We start from the raw sequence: 20163 nt of genomic DNA on the forward strand, positions 1-20163 counted from the left end.
AGAACAGAATTTCTAAAAACATTTTCCTTTAATTCATCATCACTTAAAATGGTTCTTTCCAATGGGGAAAAAAAATGTGGATTTTTCACACTGATTTTGTTTTTGTTACTAAAACGTGCGTTGCATTCTGGGTCTATCACTCAGTGCATTATTGTTTTAAATTTGCTGAACCTCAGTAACGCTGGATGTATACACATACATGTGTAGTACTGAGTCCATCTACTTATGGATTCCAAGTTCAAAAGGTCATGGAGGAAAACAGATGATTTATCAGTGGACAGACCTGTTTCCTTTACTGCTGCTGCTTATGCCTGAATTACACTCTATATATAGAGCCTATGATGTAGTCCACTGGTATCGCCGCTTTTATACCTGTCGTCGATAGCAACATGTGATTACATTTCTAGCTAGGTTTATATTTGGTCAAAGCGTGGGGTTTAAAGAGGGCATGCCTACGGCACAGATCTAACAAGGACATAAAAAAAACGATTACCAGCACGCTTTATCAGTAACTAGAATTTAAACTAAACTGAAACCAGCCTTTTTATCATCACTTTTTCTATTCGACTGCTATATGTTACAAAAGTACAGGCTAGTTTTAATTTGATTCACTGGGACAAAGAGTGCAGTGACTGGTTTTTGTTTTTTGTTTTTAAGTGCTCAACATGTTAATAAATATTTTTTCCTGCACTTCAAAGTTTTTCCAGTTTTATTAGTAAAAAACTCTTTTTTTGGTAAAATGATTTCATAGATAACAAATGACAAATTAAAGTTCCAAATAATCATAAATATCCCACTGGATGTGGTAAAGATTTAAATTATTTATCCCTGAATTATGGTTTGCAGCTTCATTCAGATTTTGGGGGTCAACAGTCGCTCCAAAATGTGTCTTGAGAGTAAATATTTTCAAGAGAGAAGGGTCAGTGCATCAAATCATTATGAAGCTGCTAAGCTTGAACACATTTATACCCAGCTATGTAGAGAGTGGACAGCAGGTGTGATGAGCATAAAGATGTTATGGCTTCACAGTTATCAGATCTTAATCCAGCTGAACATTTACGGGCGATTCAGGAAAAATGATGTTCATTCCTCCAGCTGACTTCCAGAGACCTTCATGAGAGTCAGTGGGTCACCTAACAAATTACTTATACACTGTATGTTGATTTTTCCTTTAATTTGTTACCTGGCTGTAGCAATCAATTGTTAAAACCAGTTGAACAAATTTGGAACATGTCAATGAAAGGATGCTTTGACCTCCAGGGAGGTGCAGGCCTGCCAATAAGGAATCAATGCAATTAATGTGCGAGGCCGTCCTCATCCATGTCTTACGCCCATGTTAAGCGAATCGCCACCCCGCCCCGTCCGACATCCCAAACATCCCATGTCGCAACAGGACTTAAACTCCCGTCACTCCCCAGAACAACCTCGTTGTCCTCTTCGCCTGACGAGACCTCAAACGTCCTCAAACACACTGATGCATTCAATTTATTCATGGAAAGGGTGGAGAGATAATAGCAAAGCAGAATGTGCACGAGCAGGAGAAGGTGGAGGGTTGTTCCAAACGTGGACCGACATGCAGAGAAAGTGTGGGAGGACCAGTGGATATGCCAAGGTGATGGATGAGAGAGAAGCTCCTCTGCTCACCAGAGTTTGGAGAGGAAGAGTTTAAAAGGAGACTTTACAGTGACTGAGCTTATAAATAATGACCCCAAGGTGGAAGCTTCTCCGTTTAGTGTATATGAGTAAAAACATGTTGATGTTTGGAATGGAAGACTTGCGTTTTGCTTTTAAGCTTATCGGCCACAATTAAATGATAATGAAAAAAAGAGAAAAAAAAAACACCCCAGCCTTAGCTTTTCAAAAGAAAATTATGACGTCAGAGCGACTTCCATCTTAGCCTGGCTTTCTGTTTAGCTCTATCAGTGAAAGCCAAAAGGCCCATAATCCTCAGATAAGTCTACTAATCAACTAATACCACGGACAGAGCATAATCGCATCAGCTCACTAATCACCTTTCTGCCTCTGGTCTACATCTAGACATTAAACACACACACATACACACACTCTCTTACTCCTTCTGAAGTATACGTGTACATTAAGTTCACACAGAGGACAAACAGGGCTGAGCTTGGACGCATACGGACCACCTGCTGCATTATTAATGCACTCTGTTCGAGACGCTCTCGCTTACTCGCACACGTGCGCAAACACGAATGTGCTTTCTTTCACAAATCATTCTTGTCTTTTATACTGTAATTTAGATATGCTTGTGCGTCTCTGCTTTTAGTTATCAAAGAAAAAGACATCCTCAGAGAGCTCAGAACATCAGTCAAATTCTTAGGAGGGTGTGAACGGGGATGGAAATCAAGAACAGGTTCCAAATAGTCAAATCCACCGGAAACCTCCAAGCTCGCCGATTCCTTTTTAATCAATGCCGCCGTGTTTTTCCGACAGCTGCGCATCCCAAAACAGTCACATCAAACTCGTGGCAATGGAGTGAGTCACAAAGCCTTTTTTTTCCTGCTGTGTTTCTAGACTGAGATAACACAACAGTTGGGTTGACACTGAAAACCTGCGTAGGCCTATTTTTTTTTTTTTCTTTTCCAAGCATAGAATATTGAACAGGAATCAACTGAGAATGGGTGAATAATCAGATCCATATGTAGAATCAATCGAGTGTTCTCAATATTCAGGTGTGAGCCGCTCTCCTGGGCGTATGTGCACTGGGTTACATTTTAGCCTGTAGTAGATTTGCTTTAATGTTTGTACTGCATCGCCCAGCTTCTTCTTCTCCCGAGCCTCAGCTGGTCAGCCAACATGACATTATCCTGGAGGATACCTTCACAAACTCGAGAATTCATTTTCCGCACAATGACGGCGAGCCGTCCAATCCCCGAGGCGACAAAGAAGATCCAAATCGCGATGCCCCCCTTTCGCTTCAGTTCACCTTTTGATGTTTTCATGTTGGCATGCAGGGCCTTTTCATGCTATACATAGTGCAACGTGTTCTTCCCAAACAATTTAACCTTAGTTTAATTAGCACACAAAAGATTTTTCAGGTGCAGTACAGCATGAAGGAGCTTTGTGGCAACTTAAGGTGTGCAGTGATGTTCTTTTTTAAGCAACTTGCTCTGTTGCGTTCTGCCAAGGACACCGTGCAGTCTTTCCGCTTGATTTGCATACGGCAGATTCACAAAGTGGAACAGAGATGTTAACCTAAAGCCTTTTTTGGGCTTCTTTTTTTAAGTCTCTGAGCTTTTGAAGTTATCTATTTAGGCATCCACTTCTAGAGAGAAGCTAAAGAGCTAAATTATATCCATTTGTACTGACTTTGTTTGCGTGGAAGAAAGAAGATAACTTTGTAACATTCCCCAGCTTCATAAAAAATTTGCTATTTAAGATCAAAAGTCTCTAATATCCCTGATTCACACCATATATCATGTTTCATTGATTTCACTCCTGAATCCAATTAGCTTTAACTGATGCCATTATCCTAAGGGTGCACATTCTCTTTACAACCTAGTCTCATTTATGTATTAGATACGGACAAGAACAATAGCGCGCAGGCAATTCGTGATTATGCGATAAAAAATAATTTGTGTCATTAAGAAAACAGGAAGAGTCTCAGCTCCCAGCTCAGACTCAGGAGACAGAAACTCCTAGCTCGACTTGTAAGTTGTTGTTTAAGACAAAAGGACACGCTTTGAGATGAATATGGTTGTGAATTTCCTCTAGATATAAAAAAATAAATACATTTATTCATAGCTTAGATTATGATCTGACTACCTTAAGACAAATTTGAACCTAAATCTGGATATTTTCCATTATTGTTGGCTAATTTTTCTGTATGATTAAACTCAACAGGAGCCTAACATTTTACCAAAGATCTTAATAGCAAAGCGGAGAGAGCTCACCCGCTTGTGTTGAGTTTGTGACTATAAACATTGGTGCTTACACAGAGTGGAACTCATCTGCTTTCATTTTCTTGAACTCAAGCTTATCAGATGTGCATCAGATAAGGCTGAGTTTGCATGCCAGACATGAGATAAATGCAACTACCAGCCAATGCACGAGACACAAACAGTAATTTCTTTAAAAAGTACATATTTGTAAAAGTATATAGTGCTGAAATACACAGAGGTAAAAGCTAAAGCCATAACTGTCGTGTAATCCTCATTAGCAGTTTTTCAGTCTTGCCGGTGAGCCAAAACCCCAACCCGTGCATATGACAATTAGTGACTTCTTGTTTGTACCTTGGTAGCTGTACAGATCCCCCACGCTGGTCTGACGCGTGATGTGCTGCCAGTAGGCGCTGCGTGGCAGGGAGATGGACTTAGTTAGCGTCTCTCTGGAGTGGCTCTGGAACAGACAGAGAACGCATACAGTGTCTCTCACTTTTCTGTCACTCTCAGTCAGTCGCTCACAACAGGTGATATTGCTCTGCATAGTCAGTAAACAAACAGCATGGGTAATACAGCATATTAGAGACTGAATGGCATGTTTCTGCTATGAATGGCTGCGTCATGGGTGAGATGAACACTCGTTCGGGGTCCCCGTGTTGTTTTGCCAGGGAATGATGCGTTTTATATTTTTGCGTTCAACATGAAACCAAAGACTCCCGTCTAGAAAAAGCAGCTTGAAATACATTAAGTGTTGAAAAAAATATGGATTTACCCAGCAGTAAACATGCCATTTCCCCCATTCTGCTACATGAGCGGTCAGTTTTCTGTTGCTGAGCGTACATTTTATAGAGCTAAGGGTAGCTGCATTTGGAAAAGTTCCCAAATGGTGGGGTCCAGGAGCATGACCATATGGTCAAGGCTCATCAAACACTAGGCAGGCCTACATAAATAAAGAATACAGACGATAGCAGGGAGGATGGGAGGAAGGAAGAAACGCACGGGATGATGTTGTGGTGGAAGGAGGAAACCGAGGCCAAGACGGCGGGGTGTCAGAGGGCTCCTGGTCCAAAGCGGCAATACAGTACCTAGAGAGAAATGTGTGTTGTGTGTGTGAAAATCATGACCTATTGCCTGCTTTCTGCAAAAAGCCTCAATGAAATGCTCCTCAGATCAGCCTCAAACAGGCAGGGAAAGAGCTGCAGAAATACCAGAGGAAGAAAGGTGTTTTATTAAATTACAGTAATATGTGTCTAAGTGTGTGCACAGATGGAGTCTTTGTGTTTCTTCTGGCATCAATTTCAGCAGGATGCTTTAACTACAGAAAGCGAAGCTCACTATGTTAGTGATACGTAATTATTTCGACAACAACTTCATGTTGATACCAGCATTGATTATTAGCCGCTTGTTATGCTGGCGGTACAAGAAGGCAGTTGTCGGGCTTATCAAGTGTGGCTGGTGGATATAAGATAAACAACGGAAGAGAGAGAGAAAAAAAAAAAGCACAAATGTACCTGGGAGCTCTTCTCCATCTCCTCCATCATCCTCTCATGCTGCTGGGCAATGGCCAGCGTGGCCGAGTGGACCCGCTGGTAGATCATCTCCCCCTCCCGCGTCTGGAACGTGAACAAACCCTCTCCTGTGTCACACATCCTGCGCCAGGAACACACACACAGAGACCCACTTTGATCGCGCTCACTCTCAGATTGCTGATCTACAAATATGCATGGCTGACTGTTCAGTTACAGAGAGAGAGACACTATAATAGCCCGCTGGAGTCAAACACATAAACACATGCGTGAGTAGATACAGTACACAAACACAGACACACGCTCACAGAGGCACCTGTCACATCGTCGCCTGAAGGGCTCTGTGGCAAATGCTGATATCCTGGGATGTTTCGGATATCCGAAGTTGCTTTGTTGAAGTTTTTATAACCTTTCCAAAACTAAGTTTTTCACTCCCACTGCTAACATTTCAATCACACGTAAGACAACAGCAGGCATGAAATATTTGCATGCACGTACGCACACACGCACCTTCCGGACTCGAAAGTGAACCAGGTGGAGTCTCTGCCGTATCTGCGCAAGGAGCTGAGGGGCCACATGACGAGTTTGAGGCGAGCGTTGTGAATGTCCCACAGATAGATGTTTTCATGAGTGATCTGCATGGTGCACTCCCCGTAGATGTCCAGGTTGGGGGTGGGCATTAGGTACACGTTGAAGCGTTCTGAAACAATTCACAGCAGACTTACTTGAAGGTGGGATCCCACAGCGAAGAGTGCGGTTTAACTGAGCGTAGATGTGGGTTGTGTCATTCGCAACAGCAAATGGTGCTTTAGAGGGTGGATAAAATATAAGCCACATGAGGTGACTAGTCGGGGGCTGCGGTTTTGTTTAAATTTTAAAAAGGTTATGAATTATTATTATTGAAATATTGCAAGGTTACTGAACATGGCTTCTATCGCAGAAGTAGAGAAAAACTACGATGCAGAAGGCATTTTAAGCAGTACTTTACTGACTTCAACTGCAGTGGGTCTAACCGGCCATCCAGTGAGCTGCACCGGAATCAGTGAGCCAGATCTGCCCATTCATATTAAAGCATTTCTCTGAGGCAGGCAGACAGAGAGAGTCAGAGAGACAGTGTGGGGGGGGGGGAGTCCTCCATGATCTAAATTAGTTCTCACTAATTACACTTAATGATTCAAAATAAGCCATGAGTCTGCAGTGGATAGAGAATGGCAGTGTCATGGTGTGGCGTATTTTTAGGGACAGTGAAAATGAACTCTGATCTAATTATCAGCCCCTGCTGTTTGGGGAGGGCTACTAATTGAAATTGCAGGCTAAAGCCTTTTGTTTCATTCACTCAAAGAGGCAGCGGAGAGGTACGAGTTCAGTTAATCTCCATAACACTTTGCTGAAAGCTTTGTAGGAGCAACAAACAGCAGGATTTCTGCCACAGCTGAAGAGAGAGCGAGTGTTACAGTTCAACTGGCTCCCCACTCCCGGCACAGTCAAAACGTTTCGTATTGATACCGTAAACGAATGAAGCCAAGTTCATGTTGAGGAGTACAATTTCACTCTGCAGCCGCAACGGGATGTAATGGGTCGAAATGACGGCAGGTTCTTTTCAATTCCTCGCCCCCTTTTTTCGACTTTAAACTGCTCGTTTTTGCCTGTTGCCTTTTCGATTTCCTCCACGACTTTACAAATTACACAGGGAATGAGTTCCACTGTGATAGCAGAGCCCTGTTGTCTCCTCTCTTTTCCATTTTCATTTCCTGTAAGTGGAATATGTGGGGAGGCAGATTTTTTTCACATGGTTTTAGGAGCCATAATCTCATCCATCTCTGTGACAAGCTTCATTATGAGGGAAGCCAGTGATGCACAGCACTTCTCATTAGGCCTGGAACAGAGCCCCGGCCGCAGCCTGTGACTGACCTGTGCTCACGCTCACACACACACACACACACACACACACACACACACACACACACACACACACACACACACACATTCTTCTGAAGTCTTAAGTTGAACCCTTGTGTGTGCTAATGTAAGTATGGGCTGTAACATGGGACATCGAATCAGGTATTGGCAAAAAAAAGAAAAAGGCCATTATTAGTCCGGCCTAATTGGACAGCGGCTGTTCTCCATTCACCTAACCCTCTGAGGTCTTAGTTGCTTTAACACATAAAGGCCTGGACTGCATCAGCTAACTGCTCGGTGGCAGGCTGAGTGAGCGAGATTGACCCTGAATGGCTGTCTGTGTTAGCCCCGTGTTAGCAGGGACTAATTGGGCACTCACCGTTCTGCTCCCGCTGCACCCCCGCTGCTAACAGGTCTGGCTCTCCCAGGCTGATGTCATTGAGACGGCTGCCCAGGCACTCCATGCACAGCAGCTTACACCATTCCTCTGCATCCAGCTCTGCACACAGTAGCACAGCATAAAGGAATGTCCACCATTAACCACACACATACACGACAACACATACTGTACATGTTACACATACGAAATAAACCATCCATGGAATTTCAGGAGTAATGCGTTACATGCACAAGGCAACAGTACAGCAAACAGTGAAAGGGGGGGGGGGGGGGGGGGGGGGATCAGTCTGATTGATTTGGTGCAGATTAAAAAAGGCAGTGGATTCTGTCCAGATGAAGACGGGGTTTCTCCTCCATTATCTGCCAATACTCAGCTCTAAGGCTATAAAATATAAGTAGCACAGCTAAAACAATATGGCCAGAGTAAATCTGAAACTAGCGATAATCTACTCAGGTAATCAATAAGCTATTTCCCAAATTGGAGAAGGAATTTTGCTTGTTAGCTGGAAAGGAAATACATTAATTCAACTTTTTTTTTTTTAAGTTTTATACTCTCTTTCCCTTCAGACATAGTTAGGGTGGATGTTTCCACCACAATAAGCAATCAAACATATAACCTGGCTATAGAGTCATATTTAGTGTAGAAAGGCAGTTTACAATCATTTTGCATTTTCCAAAATAAGGTTGTCAAAATTAGCATGAATGTGTAACACATCAGATGGCTTTTACTTTGAAAAGGCTAATGGACCGCCCTGCAGTGCCTCTGATTGGGTTGTGTTTAGCAGGTTAAGTGGATGCATGACTCACAAGGAACAACAATTGGCTGGAGGAGTGAATCAGAGACGCAGCAGGTCCAGAGCCACAGAGTAAATGACTTTTTCCCTCGTGGTATTTTAATTTCCACTAAAGGAATAATTGCTGCTTTTTGTTCCATTTCATTGTTTTATACATGCAACATTCATCTTCTATATTCCTACATAAACAGTCCTTTAAAGTGCAAAATGTTTGGATTTGATTGAAATGCAACTCCAGGATCTCGTCTCTCTTTACAAGTGTGCACATGAGCACCTTAGTAACGTGACATTATTATTTTTTCCAAACCCTTGTTACTCCCTCTCTCAATGAGAAATTAAGAATGTATCCAAAATGCTGAAGTTAAGATTTGAGGGCTCTTTTTTTACCATTTCTTTTTTATTTCATTCCTACAGAAAGCAAATTAAGGTACCGCTTTAAGTGCCGCTGAGGTTTTACACAGAATCATCTGATCCAATAACTCCCTGAAATGCTGTAATGAGGTGAGCTAACCAGCTGTATTCATATTTAATGTATAGGTGGTATTAATAGTCTCCAAAGGTGCCTTAGCAGGACACCTTTGGGGGCACACGGGGTTACGAGTCTTGTGTTGGGGCTTTAACTTCCAAATTTATGTTTAGTAACATAGAGCCACAGTGAATGAGCATTGTTGGCTAATTTTGAGAAATTTAGGGAATTAGGACAATTATTGTTTCCTTCCAAAACAACAATCTTGGATTAAGGAAATGAGCTGCGTGGAAGAAGTTGCGCCTGCTACGGATGAAAGTCAGAAACGAAGCAGAACATTTATTGTGAGACAGATTTTTTAATTTAAGGCTAAGTGGAAACAAATGATTTCATGAATCAAATCTGGAAGTCTGTGTGGCAGTGTGTTACGTGTGAATACCAATTTTCCTTCCTGTTAAGTCAGAAAAATTGTGTTTACAGTGCAGAAGATTTCCAATTGTCTTACATGAACGTTTGGTGAAAGTCACTGAAGTGCGAAATGAGGCAAACGCCAGAGTTGTTTATCTTTCTGAAGCTCCCTGGCCCTGGAGAGCACTGGGATTTGTAACTATGGCCACTCATGTGTACAGAGACACATGTGCAAGTGTGGGAATTCTACCATGTTTCTGTGTTTGCTTACGAAAAAATCCTCATGCACTCGTGTAAAATGCGAGAGAACATTGGCGTGTCTTCCTGGCGTATTTGCCGCCATTGCAAGACAACCTGTTTGTCAGCTCAGCTCTGACAAGCATTGTCAATGGGACAGATCTACATTACTCTGCAGGGTGAAGGAAAGGTCTGCTGCTGCCTGGAGCGCTTCATTCACACATACAAAAAAGAGAAACTTTGGAGCCACACATTTACAGGCAGCACCAGCAGCTCTGAATTTGAGCTCTTTCCTCATGCCTCCCCAGATTCAGCTTTTCTCATTCAGTTGCCATGGCCTTCTTGGCCTCTAAACTCCCACACTTTTTAAGGCCAGTGAGTGGAAAATCAGCTAAGCAAACAGTTCATCAGCACAGAAGCAACCTCGCAACTCCATGTGCCATGCATGAAGAGATGTTGCGGGAGGATGTCTCAGTGTGGAGGTGTGCTGTGGAAAAGGATGGATGTGCTGGCAAGATGAAGCTGGAGTGACAGTATATGTGAGAATCAAATCAAAAGACAGTCGAGCTTTCTTTGTATTTCCTGTTTCGGGAGAAGGTGCCGTTATCCAGACAAATGCAAAATGTATATCCACTTGTATACGTGCTGTCAGGCCCCATTCGGCTGTGGAATTTAAAGAGTTGGCACACTTGACAGGATTCTCATCTCTTCAGGTCATGCTCATCTCTCCTTATGTGCATATTTGTCAGATGCACCCAAAGCTGTCAGGAATTTTAAATGATTTTTCCTTTGTTCCATCCCGTGTTTCCTCAACAGCACACCAAACAACACGGTACTGCTTAGATGGAGGCATAAAATGGTTATTTTTAAAAAACTAAAATATCAAGAGAGCTTCATGAGACCTAATTATCTGCTTTTTCTCTTTGCTTTTAAAAAACAGTGAACATCCAATTATTGGCACATTTGTATGAATGCCTTAAGAAATGACTGCACTTTAAAAATGCCAGTTTTTAAATCCATACACTCACTGTTGTTGCACTGTAGAAAATAGGCAGCATGCCAAATTTAAATCTGATACAACCTGAACCTCTTATTTACAGGATGCCACATTTTTGCTAATTTCCACAAATTTAACACTTGTGGATATCATGTGATGCAAGAGAAATGAAGGATATCAGATGTGGAAGGTTGATGGTCAAAAAAGGGGAAAAAGACACTCATACGGTGGTGTGAGAGGACTGATCTAGCAGAGGAGAGAGTTAAGATATGAGTTCACAACTCTCCATGTCATATGCGAATATTTCCAAATGCACACCTGCAAGAGTGGAGTTAAGATGTTAAGTAAGGTGCATCCACCTTACCTAACCCTCTGCTTTCAGCTTTGCACAAAAAACACATCCGTGTGCAGATCCAGAGCCTTCTTTGCTGTCTATCCACGTATTAGAAACAATCTGTATTGTTACAGTCTATAATTGAGTTGAAACACGCCGCAAATTATGCCCGATATCAGTTTTCATACCTGCACTATGAAAATCAATATTTCGGAACAGATCCTCCCACTTCTTAATATAGCGGCAAATGAGCATCACTTGGCTAAACTCCAGTTCTCCGCTGCCTCCCTCATCTCACTCATTCTATTTGTCTTTCTCCTTCAACCTCTCACTTCTCACTCTCCTTCCACTTCTCGTCAAACTTTTCAAAAAAAACACGCCGCCAGTCCTCACCTTACACCTACCGGCGTATTTATAAGAAATGACACTTGAAATTGGTGCTGTCCTTGCTCCGAAGTGGCTAGAGAAAAAAAAAAATAGTAATTTTGATTTTTACCTGATTCGCAGGCGAATGTCTTGGACGTGTCGTCACAGAAGATGATCGCCACAGCATGCTTTTTTGTCTCCCGTGGCATCCGGGTAATGTTCTTGATGTTATGGAGCTCAGTGATCTAAAAAGAGAGTGTGGCAGGAGGATATTGCCTTGAATGAACACAGCTACCAGCAGCAGCTGCAGCAGCATGGTTTAATTGCAGCCTTGCACAGCTTTGCTGAAATTGCAATAGCAGTTAGAGGCTTAGCATTAAAGGGGTGAATTAAAACAAAACAAAACAAAAAAGGGCGATGGGGGTGATCTTAAGGGATACATAAACAGAAGTAGTTATTCGGCTGATTACAAAAAGTATCTTAAAACAGAAAGAAATCACACGCAGTGTCAGCTTCCTGCATCATAAAGCCTGCTGCAGCGTGATGTGTAAAATGTAAGTATGTTATTTATTTTAAAGGCTCCCCTATGAATAAACATGACCCGGTGCTCTTTCGGTATACACAGCACATCTATTGTTCATCTCCTCAAAGCTGCCCTTCCAGTCAATAGACAGGAGCGCGATCATAAGCATCTAAATCACTTTACCAGGAGATTGATTGAGCAAATGAAAAAAAGAGAAGATTACATTTAATTAAATATAAACCGCATTTACAGGCCATTTTGTTCAACAGTCTTCTCTGTGTTCACTCTGCCTAGTAGATAAGACCCATTACATTAGTGTAGTCCATTGTGTGCTAACTGTGGGCAGTTTGCCAGACTGTTGGGAATGAATTAGCTGGGCTCCCTGTATAGTACAGCTTGACTGTTAAAAGTTAAGGGACCAGACCTTAGACACACACAGGATATGTGGACTTGAGATTTCTGTTTGATAATATTAGATTTAATGCATTTGCCCCGAAATATTGAACTTCAACTGGAAATACAACAGATGAAGAAGTAAATCAGAGGCTACAATACTGAAAGATAAGAAGTGCTTTGTTTTTTGTCCCGTTTGTTTATTTTTCTTATCCCCTCTCAAAGATGGTATCTAAATATTTCATATGAGATACGGTATGAATTTGTCCTCGGGCAGGCAATTCATAACTGACACAAAGTAAGCGTCAACGCTGGGAATTTCTAAGCAGTGACTGTCACCAGCCTCTCATCTCTTTCTTTCCCTGTTTGTGTTTAGTGTGTAACTGCGCATGTTTTAGTCTTTATCTGTGTGATGCGTGTGTGAAATGAGAGATTTGGGTGCATTCCCAGCCTGAGGTGCTTTAGTCCAAGCATAGTGAATCATTTCTGATGAGACCTATTTCCTCTCCCATTCTTTCCTCTTCATCTTTATTCATGTTTAGCTTTCATGCATAGCAGACATGAGGTGGAAGAGAAATCTCATGTTTGGAAAACTGGAACCCAAGTCATACTAGTGGCTCAGTGTAGTCTAACTTGTATGCTAAATAAAAGGTACCATCTTCTCTAAGTAGATTAGCCTACTAGCATGCTCATGTTTGCTAATTAGCATGAAATGTAAAGAGCGGCTGAGGTTAAAGAGAATGCAATTAGGTTTGCAGGTATTTTGAAGTTGAACTGTGAACTAAATTTAACAGAATTCCATCTAACAGCGGTCGACATGGGGTTAAAAGCTAGTTTTACAAGTGCCAGTGTTAGAGTAGAACAGCTGTTCTCCATCAAGTGGCTTCGTCTTCTAGCGGCTAACGATCTCTCCTGTTAAATCACAGTAAAGTACTGTTTATTGGTTTTCCAGCATGGAACTGTAATTTTACAGTGTTTCTGCTATAATCTAAAGCAGCAGTTTCCTATTGTGAAAATAATAAACAATAAAGTAACCAATGTTGGCTGGTTGAATATATTACTGTTGGCTCTCTTTCTGCAGTGTCCAAAGTGAGATTATTAATGTAAACTGTGTTGCAGTTGTACATTGCTCTAAAAAATAAATTCTTATTCTAAACATGTACTTGATCTTCAAGTCCTCATCCACCTGAATATACAGTACTGTGCAAAACAGGGAAGACTGTTAGTCATTTGAGCCACCCCTCATTTCTTTATATTTTGCTAGAAAAATGAACAACTGATGCTGTGATTTATTGAAACATTTGCAGCAAAATAAAAATATAAGACAAAAATAAGAGTTTATGCAGGTCTAACAAGCTTGACAGTCAATATTTGTTATGACCACCTTTGATCAACACAGTCTGAAACATTATTGTGATTTCTTTAGGTAGTCTTCAGAAATACCTCCTTGGGCTTTGAGGTTCTGCCTCTGGGGAGCCCAATCCATGACAGATAGTGTTCCCTTGTGTGTTTAGGTCAGCTCATTTTTTACTCATTGTCAAGGACCCTTCTACTGAGACCACTTCTGATGAGACGTTGGGTAATAGTATATGGATCAACTGAAGGTCCAGAGCATCTCTCAGGTCCTGCGTCAGATCTTTACTCTATTTTTTTGCGGTTTCTTAAGGACAAGATTTTCAGTTCATCTTCTGTCAATAGATTTTTAGATCTGCCACTTCTTTTGTTGTCCTCTTGTCCACTTTCCCTACATTTTAAAAGAAAAAACTGCATGCCATGCTGACAAATATGCTAGGTTTTTAGCTAATAGCTCTTTGGAAAACAACTTGATGGTGTAAACATACAATTTTATCCCTTTCACTGGTGGTGGTCAGAGGGCCCGGTGGCGCCAGTGTCCGGCAGCCTCGCCTCTGTCAGTGCGCCCCAGGGTGGCTGTGGCTACATTGTAGCTTGCCATCACCAGTGTGTGAATGTGTGTGTGAATGGGTGGATGACAGGTTGTGTAAAGCGCTTTGGGGTCCTTAGGGACTAGAAAAGCGCTATACAAATACAGGCCATTTACCATTTACCATAGCATGCTATGTGTTGCATTTTTCATAGTTTAAGCTAAAAAAAAAAAAACCACCTTCAGATACCTTGGAGAACTAGTGCTCAATACAAGAACGGCTGGCTCCTTGGAAGTAAAATATAAAGAAAGGATGTGTGGCCCAAGACATTTGACTACAAAAAGATCATCTTGTGGTATTTGCTCCCTTCCCCATTTGCTATGCACAGGAGCTGAGATTCAACAATTTGACATCCGCCCTGATAACGGATGATTAAGCAAATCTTGATTATGGAGTTTCATAGCGAGCTTAAACCTTACGCCCTACCCACACATGCTACAGGATTTTGTTCAGATGAGATCTGGTTCTGATTTAACAGACATAAAATATGAATTTAGTCATACGGCTTTTGTATAAAAGTGCAACATAGTTTGTACAATAATTTTTGCTATTTTGACCAAATTGGAGGAACAACCAGCTGCACTAGTGAGGCTCAGTCTGCTCAGCTCTCCCTGCTTTGCTGGTTAGTTCCACATCCATGTGTACAAATTAGGCATTTAGCTACAGCTCCATCATTTCATGTTAACTGCTCCTGTCAGGACCTCAGGAGAGCTCAGGAAATGTAGCACAAAGGAGAACAACTTTTCAGAGAGCTAAAAATATTCAGGGACTTTTTACTGCGTGGACCAGTGCTCCTCAGACAGCAAAAACTGCACAGGGAGAGGGAGACGAGTGGGAGAGAGAAGAGGGAATGGAGAAAGAAAGGGAAAAAAAGCCAATCTCCTTTGTGTTGATTGTGTAAATCAGCCACCAGTGCAGCCTATTTCCCCCCAAAGCACTGCAGCGTTGAATGAAGCCCTCAGACGGGACCTTTCTTGATCTTTGTGGCGATGCATTACCAGGCGCACTGGTGCATGTGTGCACTCATCGTTCACTCCAGCACTGAGTGTATGAGATCCCTCTGGGAGGGGAGTTACAGCCACACAGGATGCCCCATGTGACAGCATGATGCAGTAGGCATAGAGATGTTTCATTCACAATACATGGCTGATACTGTAGCAGCAAAGCGAGCTAAGGAAATGGATCAAAACACCTACCTAGCTTGTATACAAGCTTTCTCAGACAGGAATGTGGAAAAAAATGTTAAATTCTACCAAAAATGAAAAATCTCACAGCTGACTCACAATCACAAGTAGTAAAGAGTAATAAATCTTCTCTCAAACATATTGCCTTATGAGAAACTGATGTCACAGTCCCCTATTATCTGCAGTTATCTCCCCTCATTATGATAAAACATAGTTCACAGTGCTACTCCTTTAACATCGTCTCCACTCACCATGATAATGAGCCATAATTGGAGTATTTCAAAAGGGCTTAAGAAGCAGGGAGTGAGATATTATACTCTGGATTATTACTTTCTGAAGGGAGGAAAAAGGCCCCAAAGGACAAGATAAAGTTACAAACTGTGTCTTAATAGATCCTTAACTTCATCATCTGAGGCCAATGGACAGAACTTAATACATCAAGATGAAAACAAGGCACAGTTGTGCACAACCATATTCCATAATCTTTTTATTCAGTGTAAAAAGCACCTTGTGAGTAATATACTCTTAAAAGATAAGCAGCAGATACTTTTCTTAGAAGTCGTGCTGGAAATTGAAAAAAATATACATATATCTTGAAAATCAGTTCACATGAGACTTTTACCAGAACATTTGTTTCTGTAGTTTGAAGAGGACAGGAGGATTTTAAGAGGACAGTTCCTGACATCTCATTTTTACTGGGGGACCACTTCCATCAGATTTTATCAGCTGAAGCAAATTAATTCCACCAATTGGCCAACCTGCAAAATGAAACTCGGCTGCCGTCTTGTAATTGTGCTCTGCATGTCAATGTCATCAGCATTTAGACAGTACCTTAGGCTGCTACATGAGGAGTCACACAGCAGGTTTAATCTTCTTTTGGGATTCAAGAGGACAAAGATCGGACAAACTTTTAGTTTCAAGGTCCTCTAATGACCTTAAATACCCACTGGGTGTTGCATATATGGTTTTCTATAGAGGCTACAGTTTCATCGACTTCAGTAGAGTCAAATACAAAGTGATGTCTAATGATTACATTAGACGAAAGGTCAGGGTGTTACTAAATCATCACGAATCATACTCTGGAGATTATGAATATTGATTCCTAATTTCACGGTAATGCGGTCACTACATGCTGCATTATCATGATCGACCAATGAACTGAGTGACATTGGCATCCTTAAACCTCACCACCCACAATGAGAATTTTCTCTCCAACACTGGGAATACCACAGCGTGGTACTGGTCCAGCACACAAAAAGTCAGCACTGTGTAAATAAATACAATGTAATATGTTACGTTGTTCAGAGTGACTATTGAGTACTTGTTTTGTTCATAATGTGTCATACAATAGAACAGAAAAGAACACACTCATGGCCACATGCCACTTTGTTAGCGTGGAAGTGAGTGGAGGCCCAAAATTAGCTAAAGTGAACCGTTGTGTTTCCCAAACCACAAGCCGGCAGCCTCAAAGAGGAAAGGATCAAAGCAGTAATGAGAAAGATTATGGAGATAAACATATTGGAAAACAATGTATCTAAAATGTGCTACATGAATCTGTTGCACCTGGTTTTGTTCAGTAAAATCTGTCAGGTAAAGGTGGAATCAGCAAAAAATGTTATCAGCAGGTCAAACTTGGAGGAAAATCAGAAACCTAATTCTGTTGAGAAAACTGCAATCGGTGCGTCTCTACAAAAATTATTTAATGATGTTTTAAACATCTTCAGATTTAAAGAAAATCCTTTTTGAGCCACAGATAAGGCCACAGATTTTCATATGAAAAAGTAATCCTAATCCCCACAGCTAAGAAGATGGATTATTTATTTCCTCTTTTAATCAGAAATGTTAAAATTCCCTGATCAATTTTAACATATTATTTTAAATATTTTGAACTCCTTGTCTTAACCTAAGACATTACACTGGGCTGGGAATATGAGGTTGTCATTTCATAGGGTGATGGACAGATTAATCAAGAAGTAACTGATAGATGATCACAACTCGTATTAGTCACAGCCATAGGATCAAAATCACAATCAATTATGTTGATCTAGTACTCAATAATCATTTTATCTACTAAAGAAGACATCAAGACAAACAGTTAATAAAAAAGGAATGATGTTAGTGATGTTTTTGAGTCATTTGTTTACCTTGTGGAAGCTCCTGAAGTAGGCTGCCTTCTCATCTGGGTACTTCTCTAACCGCCGGGGTCCTTTACTCGAGGCTTTCTTGAACACCAGCCAACACCTCCGGAAGATCTGACAACAGACAACAAATATTATGGTAACCGCAGATATAAAACTACACCATCATATGAAAGTCAGACCAGAATAAAATCAACTAGATAGAAAAGTTAGCAAGATGAGCTATCATCCTGGAATCAAAACATACTGTTAATGCCAATAAAAAAAATCCCAAAACCAGCAAAACGTCCAAGCAAAGTGAATAAATATATTAGTGAAGCTGTGGATATTATATAAGGAAAAATAGATTGACCTCAGGGCTCATTCATCAAATTTAAAATTGGAAAGCGCTGACAAAAAATCAATAACACTGATCCTTACACTGATTGCTGAATACTTAACCACTATGAATTCTGGGAAATGTTATTTTATTTGAGAATGAAAGGATCAAAATGAGGTCAAACACCTCAACACAGTAGCACTTGTGGTATGAAGAACAACTTTAACCTGTGACCTTCGCTGGGGTCACTCCGAGTGAAAGGACCACACAGGTTGCTAGCAGTTTTTCCACTGCGTAAATTAAGATTTCACTTGGATCAGTGGCAACTCCAGTAAGTGCATGCCTTGGATTTGTAATGTTGATATTTTATGGGTACAGAGGACATTCAGACATTGGACCTGCTACATTTAAGGATCTGTTATTCTCAATCCTCAAGCAAATTACCGATGAGATGCAGCATTGGGAAACATCTAATTAGCTTCATGTTGATGGTAAGATTATCTGCATTCCTCTGAAGAACAATATTTTAAATGCCCCTGAGCACTTTTTATGTCATAGCAATAAACATTCATGACGATCTATTGAAAAATATATGAAAAATATAATCCTGTAAAAATATATCTTCTTATTACTTGTTAAATAAGGGTATTCAACTTTCTGCATCAGATAAAGATGCTGAAATGTAGAGTAACAATAGTAGTATCTATCTAAAGTCATGCCAGACTACAGCAGCAAAACTGCGAGGTGTGCTGAGTTAAGCTAAAAGGCTGTTTATGAAATGAGTAGGAGGAATTTGTGAGTTGTTCTTCGAAAGGTTACATAATCTCACTGTAAACACTCCAAACCTGCTGCGCTGGGATTACAAAGGTGTGGTTTGGATCAGATTTATGACCGCCGGCAGAAAACAACATCCATCCAGCTGTCGTCAGATTCAGATTAAAATGTTGCTAAATCCTGTTGGGCGCACAGTTTGGTGACATAACCTTTTCACAGCAGAGCAGAGAGCAGATGGGGATAAAAGCAGATAAAAACTGTTAAATAACCAAGATAATTACTCATGGGGGGGAAATAATGGGAAAAGGTAATAATTTAAGAAATGAGTGTCCTGATGCCTAAGCTGTCAAAGGTGCTGTGCGGATAAATATGTGAGGGAAATGAAAATCAAATTAAAATGTTTTGGTGGAATCGAAAATCCTTTTTGAAATCCAAGATTCTGAATATTTTCATCCAATTATGAATAGATTTTCTCTGTGGTGCTCTGCTGTGCTTATTTATTTATTATCAATAAGCCAAATATGGCCTAAATCTGCCAGCGCTAAAGCTTTACTTTAGATTTTGTGCCTACACAAACACATATTGTTGCAGAACTTGAAATAAACAATAATGTATTCGAAACACTTCAAACTCAACAAATAACTTGTGTTCCTTAGAGTTTGCAAACTGCTGTTTAAGCATTGCAATTTTATAACTTAGTTTAAACTTGGTGTAATGTGATTGCAATTGCAGATAACTTTGGGCCAATATTCTCATGCAGAGACATGTACTGTGGCCCTCTCTGGTGTAGGAGATGACTGTGCATTATAGTGATTACTGGGGGTGGAGGGGGCTGAAAAGCAACAGTCATTATCTATGGAAGCTGGGACCTGGGATCTGACTACTAACCTTATATTTTCTCACTCCAAGAGGCTCTAAAAGTGTTTAACTATGATTTAAAAGTCTCATTTTGAGTTGGTTCCAATAATGGAAAGACTAAAGTTGTAGTAGTTCATCAGCTGTCATCAATAAGATAGTGAAGAAAGAAAGTCTTGGGTAAATAACTGTGTTTGAGGGAAAACAAAATAACTTAAAATGTATATATCGTCCTGATATTTCCTTGCTTTACTTGATGGGGTTTTTTTTAATTATTTTTATATATTTTTTTGTTTAAACGTGCATCCACACTACAGGCCATTTGCTTGGTGTTTATTCCTTGAAGCTAGCTGCTGGTTGCAACTAGATTGTCCAACTACATAGTGTATAGGTAACCCTCTATGTCACCGGTGGCCAACTCCAGGCCTCGAGAGCCGGCGTCCTGCAGGTTTTAGATGCGTCTAAAACACAGCTGGTAAATGTCTAAATTACCTCCTCAACATGTCCTGAAGTTCTCCAGAGGCCTGGTAATGAACTAATCATTTGTTTCAGGTATGTTGACCCAGGGTGTTATCTAAAACCTGAAGGACTACAGCCCTTGAGGCCTGGAGTGCCCCACCCCTGAATTAGATTGTCCAACTAGATAGTGCATAGGTAACCCTCTCGGGCAGGGGTGACCAACTCCAGGCCTCGAGAGCCGGTGTTC

General features: G+C 40.9%; 1 protein-coding gene across 2 annotated transcripts in view; it reads right to left on the minus strand.

The window, feature by feature from the left end:
* Positions 1 to 20163, minus strand: part of dok6 (docking protein 6) — a 56519-nt gene that overhangs the window by 7136 nt on the left and 29220 nt on the right. For both annotated transcript variants that reach the window (XM_026179448.1, XM_026179449.1), the window contains exons 3-8: positions 17516 to 17623; positions 11459 to 11573; positions 7707 to 7826; positions 5939 to 6128; positions 5414 to 5552; positions 4254 to 4359 (exon numbers count right to left, since the gene is read on the minus strand). In XM_026179448.1, the coding sequence (XP_026035233.1) occupies positions 4254 to 4359; positions 5414 to 5552; positions 5939 to 6128; positions 7707 to 7826; positions 11459 to 11573; positions 17516 to 17623 (778 nt within the window). The remainder of the gene's footprint in view (positions 1 to 4253; positions 4360 to 5413; positions 5553 to 5938; positions 6129 to 7706; positions 7827 to 11458; positions 11574 to 17515; positions 17624 to 20163) is intronic.

Source organism: Astatotilapia calliptera, chromosome 9, assembly GCF_900246225.1.
Source record: "Astatotilapia calliptera chromosome 9, fAstCal1.2, whole genome shotgun sequence".
Lineage (NCBI taxonomy): Eukaryota > Metazoa > Chordata > Actinopteri > Cichliformes > Cichlidae > Astatotilapia > Astatotilapia calliptera.